The sequence below is a fragment of the Triturus cristatus genome, chromosome 3_1 (assembly GCF_964204655.1).
Source record: "Triturus cristatus chromosome 3_1, aTriCri1.1, whole genome shotgun sequence".
Taxonomy (NCBI): Eukaryota; Metazoa; Chordata; class Amphibia; order Caudata; family Salamandridae; genus Triturus; species Triturus cristatus.
Window position 1 is genome coordinate 653,200,919 of NC_140583.1, and position 23,278 is coordinate 653,224,196.

At 45.2% G+C, this 23,278-nt stretch overlaps 1 protein-coding gene across 1 annotated transcript in view; it reads right to left on the reverse strand.

Moving 5' to 3' along the window:
• Nucleotides 1-6,100: 6,100 nt before the first annotated feature.
• Nucleotides 6,101-23,278, reverse strand: part of EIF3J (eukaryotic translation initiation factor 3 subunit J) — a 209,990-nt gene continuing 192,812 nt past the window's right edge. The window contains exon 8 of the mRNA XM_085644682.1: nucleotides 6,101-7,548. Within this exon, the coding sequence (XP_085500808.1) occupies nucleotides 7,420-7,548 (129 nt within the window). The 3' untranslated portion in view covers nucleotides 6,101-7,419. The remainder of the gene's footprint in view (nucleotides 7,549-23,278) is intronic.

Consider the following 23,278-nt stretch of genomic DNA (forward strand, 5'->3'; position numbering starts at 1 on the left):
CATCTAGAATTGTATTATTTAGCTGCGCAGCTGCAGTGGGTCGCAAAGTGGCTAAGCGGTAAGCACCTGGTAGATACCGCCAAGGAGTCGTATTCATGGACACAGACACAAATCTATGGCTTATTTCACCCACTGGCGAAATCTCCCCGCCCGACAGTTACACATTGAGTTAGCCCACAGATGCTACCGAAGGAGCCTCCAACTCACAAAAGACACCATCCCCTATGCCCCAATACTGCCCCTGGTAGGAACGCCCCGAGGTAGAGACTTTGTAACAGACGTAGCGCTGGCGCTAGTGGAGACACTGGGAGATCTATATACGGATGGTGCCTCGTCTTTTGCAACCCTGACAGAGGATACGTGCTTGCCGGTGGGCCAGTTTCTACTGCATGCAGCCATCATACGGACATTGACACTAACATGGGGAGATTTGTCAACTGAGCCACAAACACATCAGCTGCTGCAGTATCTACATGTGATTGGGGAGGGGACACATGTGATTCATTGGCTAGTGCAGGCCCTACTTACACACGTGTTAAAACCACCGCAGAAACCCCGGACGAGCTGGGCTGATGACAGAATCAACCCTGGACGAACAAGGACTGGGAACGTATCCTGGCCAGTGCCACACACATATCGCGTAATTCACGCTTCAAACTCAAACATATATATTACACAGGGTGTATCTCTCACCAGACAAGATCAACAAATACTTTAACATCGCCACCTCTGCTTGTCCAAGATGCCATCTATTAGGTGCTGACCTACTACACATGCTGTGGTCCTGCTCCCTACTTCACAACTATTGGCGCACAATAACAGCAACCCTCACCAGCAGCATCAACACCCAAGTGCCACACACATGGGAGGTTTGCATCCTGGGGTTTTATAAACATACAAAAGCTAACTAAGTATGCTCCAGATTTTGCGACTTAGGTTTAATAACTGCAAAACGATTAATAACTAAGATGGAAACGCAAAGACCCTCCAGAGGCACCCCACTGGCTAAAATCTCTAGAAAATTGGGCACAGGCCGAGAGCACCATTCTTCATAGAGAAGAAACGGCTGGGCTGCGTAAGTTTCCCATCGCACAGGCCTGGGACGACATTCTGAAAACTCACAAGCGAGTGAAGCTCTGCGTGCTCCCCCATGCAACAAGTGGGAAATGATGCCTGAAGAGCTGCCTAGATGGGGCGGATAGGCCGTGCACACAAGGCACCCTTGGAGAGGACTATTAGGTTGGGCAACGACCCCTCATTCCTTCATAGCACTACATGGATACAACCCTAGATGCAGGATACCTTGGAATCCACACAATTACATACTGACTAGGAACAGCAACCCAAGTCTGCTAAACTGCGCGTGACTCCCGACATGACTTTACTCGAAAGGCACATAACATACTAGATGCATGATACTTTGTGTACTTGATATCTCACCGTTTTGTTGCATTTATTTTAAGATTAGTTACGATTCAAAGGTTGGAGAATGAAGGTATTTTGTAATTAGTGTTATTGTCCGCTTCCTATCACCTATGCTTTATTGTCTATTGTTCCTTAGCAACAGTATTGCACACACGCTATATGTAACTGTGCTGACATGCATGCTTGCATTGTACCAATCGCTGTAAGAAGAAGATACATACGATAGACATGTCCTGCCCCTCAATCAGAGGTGACTGTTTACCTGGTTATCATATACCCATACCATGCTGCCAAAGCACGCTACCTTATGTGAAATAACGGTAAAATTACGCTGTGCTGATCAAGTGATACTATTTGAGACTATATATGTAATGCCACAGTGATATTGATATTGAGTGTAAGTGCAATATAAGATTATGCTCGATTGGTTTGTATCGAAAAAATGACAAAATTTAATAAATCTATTTTTTTTTAAACGGGGTCTGCCATATGATCCTTGGAGTCTACTACCTTGTGACCTCAAATGAGCGAAGACAGGACCTGTTCTCCCTCTTGTATCGAGGACAGACAGCAGGTCAAGTCCTCTTCTATTCTTCCACTGATCCGGAAAGTGTTCTAAAGTGGGCGCCTGGAGATGCCACATTTATGCCTGGCATGTGTTAATGGATGGGATAGATCCTCAAATATGCTATGACCATTGGGGTAAAGGTTCCTCGGGCTAACAGAACCCAGTTGCACTACAGATCCAACAGCAGCAAAAGCCTTACACCTGGCACTTCAAAATTACCAAATACACTCAGAGCACCTTTCTTCAATGTAGAAGACAAAAAATAGCTCCATAAGCTATTAAGCCAAGCTAGCTACATGCATTACCTCTGCATCTCCTAAAAGGTTTACATTTCCTATCGCCTACATGTCAACTTGTTTCCTTAGCATCTACTACAGTTTCAAAGGTCAGCCTTCTGTATATGTATTTCTCAACTAACAATTGCACTTGTGTACTCTACTTTCATGAACGTTCCATGTCCCATTGCAGCTACCAGGGTGGGGTAAAGAGGTATAGGCGCTTCAAACTGAGGCTTGATGCCTGGTTAAGGGAAACAAGAGGCTTGCAGTATGAAGACCATGAAGCGCTTACAGTCTCAACTACTGCTACAGGCTCTGCTGCATGCTGTAAAGAACAGCTCGCTCTTTAACAGCAGCCAGTGCATGTCCAGAGAAGGGTGACGACAAGTAAAAGAACACCCGCCCAGAAACTTAACGTGCAGCCAGGCAAAATAGACATTTGAGCAAGAAAAACAGTGTGCCGTGTCACCGTACATGTTGGCAAAGAGAACAGACACAAAAGTGTTCTACTGTTAAAACATTCTACGATTTGCACACAAAAAAAAAGAAATAAAGTTAAAGATCGTATAATATCAGGAGAATAAAGAGTATAAATGTTGCAGCCTGCTTTCAATAAAGACATCAATAATGGAAATATGTAATGCATAGTTATAAGCATATTTTCATAGAAAATACAAAATTATTTTGCACGTGCTATTACTCCTCAACTCAATGGAATTTATTTCAATGTTAGAAGAAAGAATTAAGCTGCAAGGATTTATGCATATCACATGCAGATATTTGCAGCAGACATTTAATGCAATTATCTATTTCCCTGTCTGCAAACTTGTGGCTGTTAATTACAAAGGATCTCTGCTACACAGAAGCATAAACTCAGTGAGCTAGCTTAGGGTTAAAAAATGTGACCTTAATAAATACAATTACCTACAGGTTTCATGCAGTGCGATAGAGAAGCATATTAGGTTTGCTACTAAACTTTGAAAATGTTAATAAGTGGCATATAACATAAGGAGCAAGTGCATCTGGAAGCGTCTGCATGCACTTCAAAACAAATAGCTGCTAAGAACCACACTGTTTCCACCCTCCTTAGCCCCCCCCACCCATCTAAAACACGTCGAGATTTTGATAGACAAAATCATTTTTTGGTATACACTTCTACTACCCAACTCAATGGAATGTATTTCATCAACGTTCAAAGAATAAGGCCGGCAAGGATTCATGAAAATCACATGCATATATTTGCAATAGACATTTAATGCAATGAACGATATCCCAGCCTTCAAACTTGTGCCTGTTGATTACAGAGAATCTCTGCGACAGTAAAACGTTCTGAACATCAAGCCCTTACTGAGCTAAGGCACTACTAGCAAAAAATATTAATTATTCTGCTAACTGCAGAATTATGAAATTTACCATGTGTGCATACTTGCAGCTTCATGCAAACTAGCACTGTGGGCCAGTGGACACACAATGGACTTGAAAATTGCACTAATTCAGCATTATGTTCTCAAATTGGCTTTACCAAATAAACTCACAAAATAATTATGGAAAACTGCAATGTGATTGATGGACAATATAAAAAACTGCAAAGTCTGCTGGCTGATTAATTATGAAAACTTGTGTGTTTTACTAGGCATTATCAAAACTTAGGCAAGTTTGTGCATACTGGGTGCAGTATGGAATACTGTAAAGCATGCTCACATGTACATTATGAAATCCATACCTTGAAGGGTGTAGAAACATTGGCTTATGGTGCTCGAGTAGGGCCTTGTAGCTCAGCTATGGAATTTGGACCTAGTGACTTAACATTCGTCATTTAAAGCACTATGAAGCTTTGACAAATTAATCTTATAAATGCACTATATGCTAGTATATTTTCCAGATATTTACATTGGTGATACTCACATGGGGACCCAGATGGTTACTCAATGTGAGTATCACCCTTACCTTCATTTCACCACTTGTGGCACACTACCTGCACATGGCTGTGCAGTTGATTTAACAGATGTCCCTACATCAATGAGTCCTGATGAGACCCTAGACCATTTAGTGGGTCGAAACGTCGTCGACTCAAAGAGGAAGTAAACCATTACCCCTCGTATATCATTGTATATAGTCGCTGTTCACACTGAATATATTTGATAATGGTTGACTTGTACAGAATTGTGGAAACCTTGTAAATAATTATCACATTGTCACCTTTGTTTTAGGTTCCTTTTTTCACTTGGGACACTACGCACGACAATGTTTCAATGAGTTTGTGAAATTGTAGATATCCCCTTTTTCTCTGTTTGAATCAGTCTATTTGGTTTCTTCCGCCTCTGACCTTAGTTAAGCCCTTCCTATTGCGATTGCGCACATTACTATCAGTATTAACGGTATTATTGCACTGGAACCGCTGTTTTCCCTCATAATTACTTACCCTGGTTCCTTAGTGAGTAGGGTTCCCCTGTTCTGTTCTCTGAATCACACACTATGGGGCATATGTATCAAAAAAAGAGTTTTGAGATTCTCAAATTGTGATTTTTAGAGAATCGTAATTGGAGAATCGCAAAATGCAATGTATGTAGGATTTGCTCAACATTTTGCGAATCCTACATATTCCTTATATGCGAATCGCAAATTGAGATTCGCAAATAAGGAATATCTTCCCATTCATTGCCATGGACTAGGAGGCCCATAAGAATGAATGGGGAGACATTCTCAATTTGCGATTACCAATTAGAGAATCGCAAATTGAGAATGCAATTTCAATGTTGCAAGGGTGCTTAAAGGACACCCTGTTGCACCCCTGAAATGTGTGCGCACCTGTGACACACATACATGCCCTAAAGGCATGTATGTGCGCCACATGGCACTTTGAAAAATGCACAAAAGTGCATTTTTCAAAGAAATCGCCTATTAGCACCAACTTGAAGTTGTTGGTCATTTGCAATTCCTTAAGGCCAAATAGCAATTTTCCTGTGCTTCCTACATTGCATTTAAGGAATCACAATTTGCGATTCCTTAAATGCATCCGCAAAATAGGGAATCGCAAATTTTGCGATTCCTTATTTTGCAAGTGTTTTTTCAATACATTGCACACAGCTAAATTGTGATTGCAAACGCTGAAATTCTGCAAATTTCAGCATTTGCGATCGCAATTTAGCTTGATACATATGCCCCCAAGTTATATAAAAAGAGATCGTACCAATGTATTCTCATATCTCCTCCAGTCCAATTCAACGTAATGGATGATTCATGTAAAGGAAATAAACAAGATGCAAGCACAACTATTGTAGGACCCCCTGGACAGTTTCCAACTTCTCACTGTTAAGTTAGTGTGGAGCAGTCATACCAGTGATCTCATTACTGACCCAGGGATGCACTTTAACACGCACAGTGAAGGACCCCCCCCCTGTAGAGAGTGTACTTCAGGAAATGATCTGCTTTTATTCAAACCACATTTTCTACTAGTTTTAAGCCATTAGTTATTGCAATAGTATTTAACACCATTAGAGGACCGCCCCTTCTGAAAACGAGTGGACCATTAGAGTGCCATGGTGCCACCACAACCTGCTTTTTTCATCCGTCAAGCACTTGTCACCATTTTCTGTGGCTTTTCAAATTAGTCAAGGTATTGCATCCAAAAATCAATGTACACCATAATGAAAATAAGCCTCAATATTTTATCAGGTGAAATTACTCCATCTATTACAAACTTTCTATTGCTATGGACACATTAGCTGCTTATATATAATCTGATGTCTATTACTACACATTTCTTGAAAGTACTGACGTCCAGTTGTTTATAGGACTATCTTCAAATCATCTCTAAACACTGCAAAAATGTCTTCACAATAGTAATTTTATTAAATTAGTTGCTTTATAAAACACTGCAGAAGTCATAATTGTTAACATAACAATTTAGCCAATCGTAGTAACTTGCCATTTGTTAAGCGTGTCCCATGAGAAAAGACTTGGCAGGGTGGGGAGAAGGACTTTTTAAAAGAAGCCAGCAACAAGGCAACATTTCCCCTATAGCATTTCAGCAGCTCTCAAAGAAGGCAATACCTTCACAGATGCAGACCTGCTGAGCGGTCAGCACAATGCAAAAACACATCGGCTTACTCTGCACAAGCAACATCCAGTGCTCTTTGCAATGAAAGAGCAGTCCCCTCTGGCTCACCTTTACGATGGAGCAGAGACCAAATCCAAAGTTATTGATCGAACAGTTGGTGAAGAAGTCTTAAGACTGTAACCAGCACCCCTCTCCCCAGTACAATTAAAATCTGCAACTCCAGTACTAAGGCAATATATGATGAAGTAATACTAACGACTCAAACCCGGTCATACACATTCCAAATTGCCATTGTGTGCAATGGAGGTGTCCAAAGTCCCTTCTGAGGAGGTAGGGTAGAGGACTACATTCCGGAATGGTGTTGATAGGAGTCCAACTTGCCATCACTCTCCAATCCAATGTCAAATCTGGTCAGCCAGCAAAATGGTGTCAAAACCTTCCTTGACTGCTGCGCCTTCAGAGGAAAGCGCCAATGGACTGTGGAAGGTATAGGGGGAAAACAAAACAGCTAAAAATGCAATATTTGGACACTATTCGGCTCAATTACCTACTTTGGAATTCCTTTCTCTGGTTGCTACGAATTAAACACAGGGTCTGTGCTGCACAACATCCACTTTGTTCAGCCGATGCTCCAGTGCACCTATAACCTCATTTAACAGACGTAGAGGTGTACTCTATCAGAAGGACAGATGTAGGACCGCTCAGCAGCAAAGGGATAGGACTCCCAAGAGACAGAAAACTTTCCACAAGTTCGTTTTTGGTGATTCTAACAAATTATGTCCAGATCATTCCTTGTCTGAAGTGCATCCTGAGAGGCAGAGGTGATAAGAGGCATTTTTTTCTGGGAATAACCCACTGGCACCAAAGGGTCCAGATTTTCCAATAAGCAAACCTGAACACGTAAACACCCAACAACTCCTGGAGCTGTCCCCTCTTGATGCCATGGGGTTAACAGGTTGCATCGGGACACAGGTGTAGCATTCTGCGAATCCATTGAGCAAAATGGAAGATTTGCTACATGGTGTAAACGGGCCGAGGGCAAACAAGAAAAGAAAACCAAGAAAAAAGATAGCTGGTTTGAGAGGCTGTCACATGAAATCTTCATATTCTCGTGCATAGCCAGCATCGTACCCGCCATAATCTGCAAGGTCGTCTTTCATGTTTGCTTTGAAACCTCCTCCTGGCAAAACACCTTTTTTCTTCTTTTTTGCTTTGTTCTGTTGACAGAAAAATATAAATATATACAAATTCAGTACTATGAATGTTCATCTTACAGCAAACAGGGCAAAAACTGCTTGTAATCAAACCCTTCCAAATTGGTATTTTCACTGAACTCAAACACTGAATAGTGTTACCTGTATGGAGGATCACAGAACCCTTTGTAAAATATTTTTTAAATACCCATCTAAAAGCATAATTTGTTAACCAATTCAAAATAAAGATTTTCTGATAAGTTAAAACATTTAAAACATGTTAGTTTCCACTCCCCAAATTAAAAGCCTTCTTGAATATACATGTGACCCTTTTCTGGGGCAGCCTCCAAGGTAGGAGTACATCTCTTACTGAGAATGAAGGAGGAGTGTTTCAATTTTTGGTAGACTTCACTGTTCTGAGTGTAGGTGCAATATGAACTTAGGAAGATAGTGGAGACCTCATGAAGAGTAGCCACAGATGGAGTGTCTGTGCAACATCAAAGCAGATGTCATGATATTGAAGTCTTAAGACTGCTTGTATCCAGATTGAAGAGGACTTGAAAGTAAATGCTTTGATACCCAGTTGCAGGTGAGCAGAAATTAAGAGAATCAGGTTTTTCTCAGAAAGCACTACAGGAGGTTCAACTAGGCTTTTTAAAAAAAAGTTTACAAAAAACATCCTGCCATTGTAGGACTTTTTAGCAAGCCAAACAAATGCCAATTAAGTCTACATTTCAAGTATAGTACTTAAACAGTGATGGCATGGTGTCAAGGAGAACAAGGAAGAAGATCAAATAATTTTCTTGGCCATAAAGATTATAGAATTGTCAGAGTACACCAAAAGATGGGAATCAATTTACATTAAATTATCCCAAAAACATGTGATGCAGTCTAGGAAGGTAGAGTAAGAAACAATTGAAGGTCAGCGCTCAAGAACTCCAGTCCATAGAACAGAAAGTGAGATGTCTTTTCAAATGTTACTGCAGTGCATCTTAAGAAACAAGGAAAGGAATATGCTACTTACCAGTATGAATCTGTTCTTGGCATGTAGAGCTGCAGAGCCACACTTAGGATAGTAGATCGCCATCTGGTGTTGGGCTCGGATGCTTGCAGGTAGTTATCTTCGGAAGAAGTCTTTGGCCACGAGATAGGTGACTCCTCCCTTGGACGACAGTGCGCATGGGCATCGACTCCATCCTCAGATTGTTTTTCGCCATGATGGGAAATGATGGAGTTTGTAGAAAAGAGAGAGATGTCCATGTGTAATGTCTAAGTAAGACTATGCTGGAACAGATACAGGTCCCGGGGAGGTGGGTGGGCGTGTGTGGCTCTGCAGCTCTACATGCCAAGAACAGATGCATACTGGTAAGTAGCATATTCCGTTCGAAGCATATGAGCTGCAGATCACACACTTAGGATAGACTATATAGCAGTATCTCCCCTAGCGGTGGTCACCTGTATCGGTTGCTGCAGTTTGAAATAGAGTTTTAAGGACAGCTTGACCTACAGAAGCCTGTTGCTTTGCTTGCACGTCAACACAATAGTGTTTAGTGAAGGTGTGTGTTGTAGACCATGTGGCTGCCTTACAAATATCTTCTAAGGGAATGTTTCCTAAGAATGCCATGGAAGCCCCTATTTTGAATGTGGAATGCGCTCTAGGGGGAACCGTTAGTGTGCATTTAGCCTTGTAGCATATTTGGATACATTTAACTATCCACCTAGCTATCCCAGATTTGGAAATGGGGTTGCCTTTATGTGGTGGTGAGAAAGCAACAAACAATTGTTTTGTTTTGCGGAATGATTTGGTTCTGTCAACGTAGTACAGAAGGGCACTTTTAATGTCCAAGGTATGAAGAGCTCTTTCAGCTACCGAGTCGGGATTTGGGAAGAACACTGGTAGCTCTACTGATTGGTTAAGATGGAACAGAGATATGACTTTTGGAAGGAATCTCGGGTTTGTTCTAAGAACCACTTTGTTACGGTGTAATTGTAAGAATGGTTCAAGCCTGGATTTCACTCCCCCTTCTGAGGGATGCGATAGCGATAAGGAAAGCTACTTTCCATGTGAGGAACTGTAATTCGCATTTATGCAGAGGTTCAAATGGGGGTCCCATGAGTCTTGTAAGAACAATGTTTAGATTCCACACTGGAGAGGGTGGTAATCTGGGAGGAATAATTCTTTTTAGTCCATCCAAGAAGGCTTTGATCGCAGGCACTCTAAAGAGTGACCGGTGTTGTATATTTTGTAAGTAGGCTGCTAACGCTGCTAGGTGGAGACGTATGGATGAGTATGCCAAATGACATCTTTGCAAGTGTAGCAGGTAACAAATGTCCTGGATGGATGCATCCAGTGGGTTTATATGATTGTTAGTGCAGTAAATGGCAAATCTTTTCCATTTTGCAGCGTAGCAGGTTCTAGTGGTAGGTCGTCTGGCCTCCCTTATAATATTCATGCAGTCTGGTGGTAGGTTGAGATAACCAAACTCTAGGACTTCAGGAGCCAGATTGCCAGGTTCAGTTGACCTGGATCTGGGTGTCTGATTTCTCGACGGTTCTGGGTTAATAAGGACGGGGAGAGATGCAGTTTTTGGTGGGGCACTAGTGAGAGTTCCAGTAGTGTTGGGAACCAAGGTTGGCGTGCCCATGTGGGAGCTACTAAGATCAGTTTGAGAGACTGTTGCCTGAGCTTGTGTACCACTAATGGAATGAGTGGGAGAGGCGGAAAATCTTACGCAAATCTGCCTGACCAGTTCATCCATATTGCATTGCTGTAGGAAGGGGGATATCTGACTATGGTTACCCCAAATTTTTTGCCTAGTGTCTAGCTGGTTTTTCGACTTAGTTGGCCTGAGATCCTGCCATTCAGGATCTCAGCCTACCTGCTTTTTTCTCTACTAAATTGACACTATGCACTCTAGGTGCATAACCAATTGGAACTAGATCACCCTGTGAGCCCCCTGTACCAGTGTACACTAGGTACCCAGGGCATTGGTGTATCTAAGGCCTACCAGGGGCTGAAGCATGTATTATGCCACCCCTGGCCTAGCAATTTGACACAACTGGCTGATCACTCAGCTGGGGTAAGTTGGTGTAACCACCTCTTACTTCGGTGTAGTATACCTATACCCAACCTTAAATGGGACACATGTTAACCTATAAGTCACTCCTATGGCAGGCCTTAACAATCCTGAAGGCAGAGTGCTTGGTTCCATGTGAGATAGTGCTCTGGCATGAGCTGAGCCTGTCTGCAGTGGTCGGAACAACTTCCTTCTACCGTTTCCAGATATCGTCATACCATATACTCTTAGGTGCATTATGAACCTCGCGGTTAAATGCTATCTTTGGTTTGGCTTTATCAAAACATGTCGAGTAAGGTGTCATACGAATTGGAATACTAACCCCTCGCCAATTCTGGCGACGGGGTTAGCATTCCACCCTTCTAGAGGGACACGACATGTACAGCACCTGAAACCCGGGTAAAATCAGACATAGCCTCAGCTCCACAAAATGGATGCTGCCACCACAGACACAAGTCTGCCCTCCTGCTGCTGGGAGTCCTTCCAGCTTGGGAGACGTGGACAAAGGGTTTCCTGCCAGGGGAGGTGCAAGCACCACCCCAGACAGGATTTTGTGTATTGGTCAGGTAGGGCTTGAATAGAATCAGACATGCCTGAGGCTCACAAGGAGCCTCGGTGCATATGCCAGTTCAAACCGGTCCTGGGGCACACCAGCCCCGGACCTGGGGCGAGCTGGACAAAGGATTGGGGGTGTAACCACCCCCCTTCCTGGTCCCACCCTTAGGGAGGGACCTAGCAGGTAGTCCGGCCCCTAGAATCCGCTTAAAGGTAGGAGCTGTGTCCTAAGACTTCAGACATCCTGGAATCAACTTGAGACTAAGAAGAAGACGGGAACTTCGACGCTCTGCTGCACAGAGGACTGAAGGAATTCTCCCCTATGGTCAGGGAGTGACCATCTTGCTAACGCAAGCACCAACCAGCTACTCAACGTCTGCTTTGCCGCCGCCTCCTGCCGGAGCCCGAGCCCAGAGCCCGACAAGAACTGGACCGCCAGACCTCTCACAGCCCGATCCACAGTCCCTGCAAAGAAGGAACCCGTGGAGGCACCGAGACAAGTGGAGCCAGCCATCTTGAAAGACCCACGACAAGCTGCAAGCGCGACAACAGAGGCTCCCTCCGAGTTGTGCTTTGGGACCCGAGAAGCCCAACACCCGAGCAGCATCTGCACCAAAGGTGAGCCCTCCAGCATCTCCACGATCTGCGTGGGGCCCCTCTGCACTTTGCAACTCGACGCGCCTAACCGGACCCTGGCCCGTTGGCTAGTGGCCATCTTGGCGGCCTACTTTGAAAACTACGACGCTGGTCTGGTTGCTCCAGACTGGCCCCTGCTGCCATCCAAAGGAGCAGCCCCTCTGACCTTGCTGGTCAGAATAATCAGCTTTCTTCAATTCCTGCGACTCCTGCTTTTGCCAAGGCTTGTTTGCTTCCTTTGAGTCGCCGACACCGCCGACAGCGAGAGCCTGCGTGGGACAGCTCGTGAACCGACTCCTGGACGTCGACCTTCAGGGACCACGTGGCTGCAGAGACAAACTACACCTCTTTGCCTGTTTGCACCCGACAATCGCCTGGAACCTACCTGGTGCCACGCCGGTCACTGGCTAGTGACTGTGAACACTGTCCCCTCTGCTTACAGGTCTTCTACAACTCCGATCTTCCCTTGGATCCACCGCCTGCAGCATCTTTGTCATCAGGCTCCATTGAACAGATAGACGAAACCCGACGCACTTCGAGACCTATGAACCCGCTTCCTGTGGGTGAGGTAAAGCTGGCACTCCGGTGCCCAAGTGTAGAGAAACATCTCTAGTGTCTGTGTTTTAAGTCTTAAGTTCGTAGTCCATTCAGAAGACCCTTCTAGCAGTAACTTTTGAACTTTTACGCACCCATTGAAAACCTATGGGAGCCCGCGTGTTACTTTCCTCACTGCACACGCGACCCGTGGACCTCCTGGTCACTAACTGAAGTTAGCTCCTTGTAGGCCCAGCGATTCTAGAGGCCCTAGGCCTTTTCCCTTTCCTATTCGTGGTACTTATACCACTATTTTAGTATATGGTTTGATTGGCCACCAGGGCCTATCCATATAAAGTGCAACTTCTGTATATTGTAATACTTTCTTGTTTAACGATTTGTGCTCCTGTGCTCATAAAGAGTCTAGGGGATACTTTGAGTAATAAATACATATATATTTTGAATATATATCTGTGTGGTGTCCTTTCATTGTTAAAAGGGGGGTTACATATGGTAAAACAGCTTGCTTTACATGCCAAAACGAGTTTAGCCTGAAAGACTGCTTAGCCTACGCTACCACTAGGGCAGCTGGTCCGAAAAGGTTGACTTACAACCACACCATAAGGGTTGCTTGGCATGGTACAAGGTGGTCACTTTAATTAGTGAACAGCATATACCAGGCCAACTTCTCACAATTGCCCTTTGACTCCGGGTGGGGAAACCTGGCGGCGAAGGTTGGGCATTTTGCGTTTGTGTGTGGCGAACAGATCTATGTCTGGTTGGCCCCATTGTTGGAAAAAGGGTATTAGAACTTGGGGATGTAGCTCCCATTCGTGGATTTGTTGAGTCTGTCGACTTAAGAGATCGGCAATCTGATTGTGAACCCCTGGAAGGTGTTCTGCAAGTAGGTATATTTTCTGGGGAATGGCCCATCTCCAAATGTTCTGTGCGAGCTGGGACAGCTGGAGAGAATGTGTGCCTCCTTGTTTCTGTATGTAATACATGGCTGTCATGTTGTCTGTCCGAATGAGGACAGTTTTGTTTTGGAGATTTATTTGGAATGATTTTAGTGCTAGGAACACTGCTAGCGGCTCCAGGTAATTGATATGGAGCATTTTTTGTTGAGTGGTCCATTTGCCCTGAGTGGTGTGGCCGAGGAGGTGGGCTCCCCATCCCGTGAGCGATGCGTCCGTTGTCAGCACTATCTGTAGAAGAGGCTCTAGGAACAGCCGCCCTTTGGAGAGGTTTGTTATGTTCCACCATTTGAGAGCGCGATGTGTGCGGCTGTCCACCAACACCAGATCCGTAAGTTGTCTGTGAGCCTGGTTCCACTGACGTGCTAGACATTCTCGCAAGGGACGCATTTGAAGTCTTGTATAAGGCACAATGAAGATGCAGGACGCCATCATGCCTATGAGTTGCATGAACACTCTTGCTGGAAGAGTGTGTTAGGTTTGGAATTTTGTGATAAGAGCTTGCATATTGGCTATCCTGGCTGGATTGGGATATGCTCGGGCTGTGGAGGTGTTTATTGTGGCTCCCAGATACTGATGTATGTGAGCAGGTTGGAGGTGAGATTTGGGATAGTTTATTGTGAGTCCCAAGTTGTGTAAACTTTGGATAGTTTGGCGAGTGTGTAGGACACACTTGTTGAATGACTTTGCTTTTATTAGCCAGTCGTCTAGATATGGGAAGACATGGATTTGTTGTCGTCTGATATGTGCTGCCACTACTGCTAGGCATTTTGTGAATACTCTGGGTGCGGTTGTTACCCCGAATGGGAGGACTGCAAACTGGTAGCGTTGTCCGTCCACCCACCACAAACCTTAAATACTTCCTGTGGGCAGGATGTATGGGAATGTGGAAGTAGGCGTCCTTGAGATCTAGTGTAGTAAGGAAATCGCCTTGTTGCAGTAGTGGGAGCACTTGTTGAAGAGTGATCATATGCAAATGATCTGAATTGATATACAGATTTAGGGGTCTGAGGTAGAGTACTGGTCTTAGAGTCCCGTCCTTTTTGGGGATTAGGAAGTAGAGTGACTATACCCCTGTACCCTGATGTTGTAATGGAACTGGTTCTATTGCGTGCTTTTGGAGCAATGAGAGAACCTCCTGTTTGAGGAGTGTAAGATGATCTTGTGACATGGGACGCTGTTTGGGTGGTATATGTGGGAGGGGGAGGGGGGTGGGGGTAGTTGTGAGTTCCAGGCAGTAACCATACTGCATAATTTGTCTTACCCACCTGTCTGTTGTGATGGAGTTCCGGACAGGTAGGAACTGTGTTCATCTTCCCCCGACCGGAGTGGAATGGTCTGGGGGGGAGTGGAGGAAAGTCACTGTTTTGGGCAGGGGAGGTGCGAGTTTTATTATTACCTCGACCTCGCCCTTTGTTGTTGTTTCCTCTGTATCCGCCTCTAAAATATCCTCTACTAGGGGATGTGTGTGTGGCGGTTTTAAATGTAGGAGGTGTCCGTTCCAATATTTTTGGAGGCTCCTCTATAGAAGGAGCGCTGAAAGGACCCACGTGGTTGGGGAGATTGTAATGTTCCCATGGACTTAGCCATCTCTGTGTCTTCTTTCCTTTTTTCCAGTGCGTCTACTGCTGGCCCAAAGAGCTGCTCCTGATTGAATGGTTGACTAAGTATGGTAGTTTGTACCTCTGGCTTGAAGCCTGTGATGCGTAGCCATGCATGTCGTCGAAGGAGCACACTTGTGTTAGTTGCTCTAGAGGCGGTGTCTGCGGCCAAGTGCACATTTAATTGCTGCATTTGAAATGAGCTCTCCCTCCTGAATGAAGTCATTTGCCTGGGTTTTGTATTGGTCTGGCAGATGTTGTAAGAGAGTCTCTAATTGATCGTAGTGGGCCCTATCATAGCGTGCTAGTAGGGCTTGAGTGTTGGCAATTCGCCAGTGATTAGCGGCTTGAGCTGCTACTCTTTTGCCAGAGGCTTCTAATAGTTTGGATTCTTTGTCTGGGGGTGGTGTGTCTCCTGTGGTTTGGGAGTTGGCGTGTTTCCGCGCATTGGAAACGACCAAAGAATCCAAAGGGAGTTGGCCCTTGATGTAGTTAGGGTCTTCAGGAGCAGGCCTATATTTCTTTTCAATGTGTGGGTTGAGAACCCTGGCACAAAGGGGGTCTTTAAAGACTTCGGAGGCGTGTTTTATGACACCTTTAATCATTGGCAGGATTTGTACAGACTTTTGAGACTGTTCGAAAGTGTCTAATGATAAGTCTTCCTCTGGTGCGTCTGAGTGCATTGTGGTATATTGCTGCTCTACTTAATAATTGTCCAAACCCCAGGTGATCGTCAGGAGGCGATGGTTTTGAGGGATATGGCTGAGGGTCAGGCATATCTGGTAAGGGGAATGCCCAATCATCCAGCGGTGTGGTGTCTGGATCCGTAAACGGATCATTAGGATCACCCCCACCCCCTAGGTCATCATAATCATCCTGTGGTGGTGGTGTATGAGATGGAGAGGGTATATGTAATGGTGGTGGAGGCAGCGGGGGTGGGATAGGAGGCAGTATAGGAGAGGAAGGAAGGATAGGGGAAGTAGAAGAGCCCTTCCTATTTACAGGAACTGGGACAGGTGGTGTGTCCAGCTTCCGTTTTTTGCATGGCACCGTGGTGACATGTCCAGTCTTGGGGTTGATATAGATCTTTTTCTGCCTTGGGTCTGGATGAAAAAGTTCTTGTTCTTCAGGAACAGTCTTTGGTACTGATTTTTTCGGTTCCGATCGAGGTTTTGGTTGATCGGTAACATGTTTGGCTTTAGGAGGCGTATGAGAGTCCTTAGCCGGTGGTTTCGGTACTGACGATGGTTTCGGTGCCGATGTGGTTTTCGGAGCCGAAGGTGTATCTGTGGGCATGGGAACCTTCGGTGCCAGTGTCAATTGGCCTTGGTGGTTTCGGTGCCGAGGGCTTCGGAGCCGATTTCGGTGCTGAGTAGTCTTGTCTTCGGTGCAGATTGGACAATTACATGCGGTTTGCTCGGCCCCGAGCTACCGGAAGGCTTATGTTTCTTCGGAGCCGAGGCCGGAGGCAGGGCTTCTGAAGGATGTTTTCGGTCTCGACTGGGGCTAGCAGGCGAAGTCTTGACCAATGCCTTTGGTTTTGGTGGGGTTGGGGCAGGGGCAGTGGTACTCACACGTTGCCCAGGAGTGATGGGGTGGTCTGAGTCGTCTGCTTCGGAAATTATTTGCAGATCCTCGGAATCTTCTTCCGGGACATCTGGGCCTTCATCAAAGATGTCCTCTGGTTCCGGAGCTGGTCTCTGTGCCATGATGTGGCATCGAGCCCTTCGATCCCGAATGGTCTTTTTGGATCGAAATGCTGGACTAGTCGTGTTCCGGTGATAGGCACAGGTTGCAGACTTTGTGGTGGTCACTGTGCGGAAATTTTGCTCCACACTGGGGGCATTTTTTTTAACTGAGTCCTTTCCATGAGCCGTAGGCCTCACGCCGTGGATAGGCCCAGCGGGCCGCGTCGACGTCCGGAATCGAGCCGATGTAGTCGATGTCGAGGATGAAGATGTTTCGATGTTTTGTTATAAAGTTTTTCGCTTCGAGAAGCTTGGAATTGATATTTCCAACCGGAGCGGAACAGTTACATCCGAACCCAATGGCGGAAAAAACCAATCTGAGGATGGAGTCGATGCCCATGCGCACTGTCGTCCAAGGGAGGAGTCACCTATCTCGTGACCAAAGACTTCTTCCGAAGACAACAACCTGCAAGCATCCGAGCCCAACACCAGATGGCGATCTACTATCCGAAGTTTGTGATCTGCAGCTCATATGCCTCGAACATTTCTTTATCTTTTCATAGCATGAAGAGCTGTAGATTCACATGCTTTACATACTCCGGCCATTTAAAGTTTGGCTTGGACACAACTTTTTTTTCTATGAACTTTCGAGTCACAGGATGTGCCGCAACTCCTTCCTTAACCCACAGACTCCATCCTAGATTGTTTCTTACTCAGCGTGCAAGAGGTGAAAATAGGGCGTACAGTTAAGAATACTGTGGTGCGCCATGTGCATTATAAATTGTTAAAGTACTAAAGCATGAAAAGGGTAAACATCTTGCCAGCTTCTAGGGAGGACAGTGGGAGCATGCGAATTTACAACAGTATACACTACAAACAAATGGTTACAGGGTAACATTTTCCTTTTACAGCATGTGATGCTGTAGATGGACATGCTCTGCATCGACTGTAAAGCAGTTTCTACCTCAGCTGAGGGTAGTGGCCAGATCATGCACATGTTAGAACAATGTTCTTAACACGGTTTGGTCAACCATGGCCTATTGATGAGCTAGTTTGTCCCCACGGAAGTGCTTTGTAAGGGTGTGCTGTGTTGACTAAGAAGACTAGAGTACGAGATAAGGCTGCCCTCAGCTCTAACATGTTGATATGATACAACTTTTCAGTTTCCGACCATTGACCCTGCACTTGCAGAGGGCCCATGTGGGTTCCCCAACCTTCGAGTGAAGCATCCGAGTGTCTGTGTGAGAGGGTGGTAGTGAAAAGGCACTCCATTTGAGCGATTCCTTGGCCATCTGAGAGGATCACCCTGTCTTCCGAGATACCCCGAACTGCAACCACTGGTCTTCTAATGCCTGCTTAAGAGGACGCATGTAAAGTCTGGCTTTGGGAACAATGTAGATGCAGGACGCCATGGACCCCAGCAAAGAGGTCACCTGTCTCACCGATTGATAAGGAGTGTGGAGGAGAGTCAGGCACTTGGAGGATGACCTCTCCTACGAAGGATACACTCTTGCATTTTTGGTATCTAGAATTGCTCTCCGGTAGTGAATCACCTGCATTGAATTGAGAATGGACTTTTTGAAGTTGATTTAGAGGCCCCACTGTTGAAGCACCTGTATGCAGGTCTGAAGGTCTTCCTGCATGAGAAGTGAGGAGCTTTTTATTAGCCAGTCGTCTAAGTACTGGTAGACGAAAAGATTACATTTCAGCAGATAAGCAGCTATCACCGCCATGCATTTGGAGAACGTGCACTGTGCCGACTCCAGCCCGAAAGGAACAACCTTGTATTGGTAGTGTTTGAAATGCAAGAACTTCTGATGTTTCCGGATAACTGGAATGTGGAAGGAGGCATCCTACAAATCGATGGCGCACAACCAGTCACCCTGTTTGAGTTGGGGGTTGATCTGGCGAGGGGCAAGCACCCTGAACGTCTTGTGGATGAACGTGTAGTCTAGAATGGGTCTGTACTCTGGATCCGACCCCTTTCCCTGCACTAGGAAACAGCAGGAGTATATTCCTAGGTCTTGTAGAGAGGTCGGAAGTTTTTCGGTGGTGTCATTTTAAATCAGAGTGAAGACTTCTGCTTGTAGAAAGAGTCGGTAATTTTTACGTCTAATGATTTACTATTGATGAACGATTGATGTTTTCCACCCTTTCTACTTCCTTCACCTCTCCTCGGCTACTCTTGGAACAGAGTCTGTTCTCGCTCCTTGTCCTTTTGGATCCACCCCCGCCTCCCCCAGCGTTTAACGTCATCCCGGTTTATTTTTTCTGCCCGAGCATCCTCGCGATTTGCCTGCTCTGGACTTTTGCCGGCAAACAAAAGGTCTCCAGAGGATCTCTGCATTATGTACCTCGAAATAGGAATTCGTTTGTTCCTAGTCAGAGCCTGCCAGACCACAAGCTTCAGTCTGGCTACACCACTTACAGGCGTCTCCCTCTGAACCGCTGTCTTGTTTTTTCCCCCTTGTACACAGCAGCGGATCCAATCCCTGAAGCCTTGACCCAGGGTCACCGACTGAATTGACTGACCTCTTCATCCTCATCTCTGAGCAAATGTTACCCGGTGAATTCATCAGTCTCACCACGGTTCTCTGACATTCCTACCAGTATTGTAAATATCACCACTGTATAGTGTGCCTCCACTGCACTTTACCACCCCTTGTCTTACACCGTTCTATTATCCCCCCCAACAGACATTCCTGGATCATCCATATCTTGGATACCTTGTACCTCATTACAGCAGGGTCCCGGGTCCTAGCACTGGTAATTCATTTTTCTCCTGCTTGGTCTTAGAGCCTCCTTTGCCTCCCCAATCTTGGGCTCTAATTCTCATTCCTCCTTACCTTATGCAGCACTTCATCAAAACCAGTAACCCGGTCCGGATGATGACCTGAACTCAAAACAGGTTGAAACACCGTTGACACCTCAGCGCAACTTGGCGCTTCTTTTGTGGTTTAATGAAAACAAAATGTTCCCATAATTATACATATTTTGGAACCACTAAAAAGTTTTGTACTTGACATATTCTGCTGTCATTGTCTTGTGCCGCCTTTCGCTGTATATATTATTTTTCACTTGTGCCGTTCACTTTTTACATCACAAGCACCACTGTGTACAAGTCCTTATGGGCACATGTACATTTAATGTAACTAAGTGCCACAATATTGTTCTTTCCTGTTTTCCTTCATTATTGATATGCCTGTCAAAAATATAATTTGCAATTAACTGCTCAAATTATTGTGGTCTCCCTAAGTTTGCAACTTTTTTGTGCATGCTCTGTTGAGACATTGTTGCTAGTTATACATATTTACCCAGGTCTCAACTGGGTTTATGGGTACCCTCCTGTTGTATGATTCTATATTATTTAAAAAGCAATCAGACATGGTGCTCTGCTGACCCCAGCAGGGCACCATCCCTGTGTTTGTAGCCATTCACAATGGGTCGCAAATTGCGACCTGCCTCATGAATATTGATGAGGCAGGTCCATTTGCGACCCACTGCGAATTGCCAACGGTGTCAAAAACACTGTAGTACATTGCAGTATACGATTTCCTAACAGCAAATCGCTAAAATTTGCAATTAGGAAATCGCAAACACGCGATTTGGTACATCTGGCCCCTAGATGTGCGCCGGAGATGCGTCCTAGATGGTGATATCCGTGTAAATGGTGATTGTTGCTTCTGTGGAGATCTACATGGAGACCTTGTAGTAGATTTGAGGAGCTGAGACCCTGGATTGGGAGTAGGTCTGAAAGTAGTCCAACCGTGGACTATGATGCAGCACTCTCCATTCCTTCACACTCTGGAGCCAACGTGGTTAAAGGTTGATTGGTTCTGTAGTATCCTTCTCTCGGACTTGAGATCCCCTAGAAAACAACTGATCACTGGAGAAAATCTGCTCCTTGACTGTCTGGGTCTCGACGTCAATCTATGCCTATGCGACTTCACCGGAACAGACTGGATATTCCTCAATACCGATGTCTACCGGAGATGCGAAAGCGAGGGTCTTGATGTTGAACCAGACTAGTCTAGTGGCTTTTTCGATCTTTTACACAACGTCAAGTGTCGTGACTGCGATAGGGTCACCTCGGGCTTGAGGCAGATGCATGCAGTCTCGACGTCTACTTTCTCCGGGTCAACCGGGCAGTTACTAAATGTGTCTACGGCAATCTCTACGACGGGTGTCTCAATGTCAATGCATTCTTTGATTGCCTCTACGACGTCGACCGTGATGCCAATGGGGAACACACGGTTATTTCATGCAACGTCTACCTCCTACCTGTTGAGGAAGAATGGAGTTTTTGGTGTCTTTTCCGCTTTCCCCGTGTTCAGGTTATTCACAAGAGGAGGGCTCTTTGTAAGGGGGTTGAGACACTCCAATGCGACTTGAAGGTCGTACCTTTCCTCTTGCAGAGTATGCAGTCTAATAATTCTCTCCGTCTCACAATGTTCCTCTGGAAAATTGTTGACAGTAGTAGCAAGTCTCTGGGTGGGTGATGACAAGACGGCAAAGACACAATACAAACATACCAGTATATATATATATCTGGTTTTGCCATCTTTTTGCCACAAGAAGGGCATTTGTTGAGTAGAGATGGCGTTTTCTGACGGATTTCTTTTTAAAATTTAGTCAGAAAAGTTGTTAGATGTACAGCAGGTACTAAATAGTCTAGTTAAAGCAAAAAGGTGGTTTCTGAAGAGAAAATTCTGACAGGAATGTCATAACTGAAGAACTCAGACTACAGGGTCCTCACAGGAGGAGCCAGAAAAAAACGGACCCAACTGTCACCTGTGGGTCATGATGAAATGGAGGTCTTAAAGGCACGATGCCAGTTCGTTGTTATGTTTTTAATGCAGCTTATTGGCGAACAATGCCTTTCATTCCCTTGCCTTTTTCCTTTCAAATAAAGGATATGTTGTGAAATTTAAGGTTTTATGTTCTGTCTAGAAGAAATGTGAAATGTGTGGCTATTTTAAATGAAAATTTCAAAGCAATTTTGGCGTTCTTTAGCCTATAATTATGTAGGCTGCATATCATATATATATATATACACATACATATATCTATATATGATCGGTAGGTGATTTTGTACATATATATGCCTTAGGGTACTTTGTACTTGAAGGCTTAAACATACATAATGTACTTGATATGTGCTCTGGGGTTCCCGCCCGTGGGAAGGACTATCCAGTGCTTATGACTATTGGGAGATATCCCATGGAAGATAATCGGCCTTCCTTTGGAATGAGAAAATACATGCCTTTGCCTTGGGGTAGTGGCAAGAAGTGTATAGTGCTTGTTTGGAACAGCCCTTGAATTGCCTCTTCCAGAAACGCAAGATGGCCTTGGAAAATAATTTGGGGGTGGTGGGGAGTGTTATGGGAGTGATAGACTGAACTGGAGTCAATAGCCCTGCTTGACTACTGCCAAAACCTATTCATCCAAGCTGATACCCTGACAGAGTTTTGGAGGTGGAAGCTTCTTTACCAAAGCGGCCTCAGCCCCAACCTTTGTTGTTACCTATGTAACCACCCCTTGTATTTATTCTCTGCCTGCAACTCATGAAAGGCCTGCTGTTGGTGCTTGTAGGTTTGTGCCCGACTAGGAGGTTACTCTGGTCGCACCACTGGGCTGTCTGAAAAAGGCCCTGCTGGAGCAGCAGTTTGTAGGTCACCCATGAATGTCACTATGTAGTCTCTTATTTTTTCTAATACCTCATCCACGTGGGGGAGCAGAGAGGTGTTTGCTATAGAACTGATTGTTGAGGAGGTGCTGTTGTGTCACCCAGAGATGTGCAGCCATGTCTGCTACAACCCCCACCCCCTTTCCTACAGATTTCCCAGAGGTGCTGGACCAATGCCCACATTTTCTCTCAGTGAAACCTGCCGTACCTCGACAACTTTGTAATACACCAGTGCATATCCGCTTTCACCACCACGTCCTTGCTAGCAGTATTAAGGTACTTGCTTTCTTTGTCTGGGATGAGAGCTTCATCTGTGGCTTGTGCAGACATTTTTAAGTTGCATACCCCAAATAAGGAGTATGGGTGTACCTGGGCACAGATTTAGAGTGAGTTAGGGGGAGAGCTTTGAATTTCTTCATTAGGGGTGGGATAAACTTCGCCTTGATGGGCTCTTTGAAGTTGTTCGGGGATAATGTTATCGTGTCAATGATCATAGGGAGGAATTGGACTGCAAGATCTATTGCGGAGGGGATATCCATCAGGATACTATCCTCCTCCTGTAGGCCATGCATAGTCACCTTGGGGTGGTGAGCTGCCCTTTAAATGACCGCATGAACAGCAGCTGATTCATGTGGGTGGAACTGCTTTGCAGGGTAAGGCTCCAGATCTGTAGGTTCGATATCATTCTCCCAGTAGTTGTTCCCATTACCTGCCCACAGAGGTTAGTCCTAAGGGTCCGCACTCCCATAAGGGTCATTGGATTACAAGAACGCCAACTTGCCTGGAGACTGGCAGTGGTGGTGATTTGTATGGGAGCGGCATTGGTGGGGGTGGAGAAAGGGGTGTTGGTGAATGTGGTGACTGTCTAGATGTAGGCAATTGGGATAGTGGGCGTCTGTCATTATGCTTCTTGTCTAGGTGTACAAGGCAGGCTCTTTTTTAAAAGTCTGTGCAAACCGTGCTCTGTGTTGGTGTGGGGGTGTTTGGGGGTTTTCTACCATGG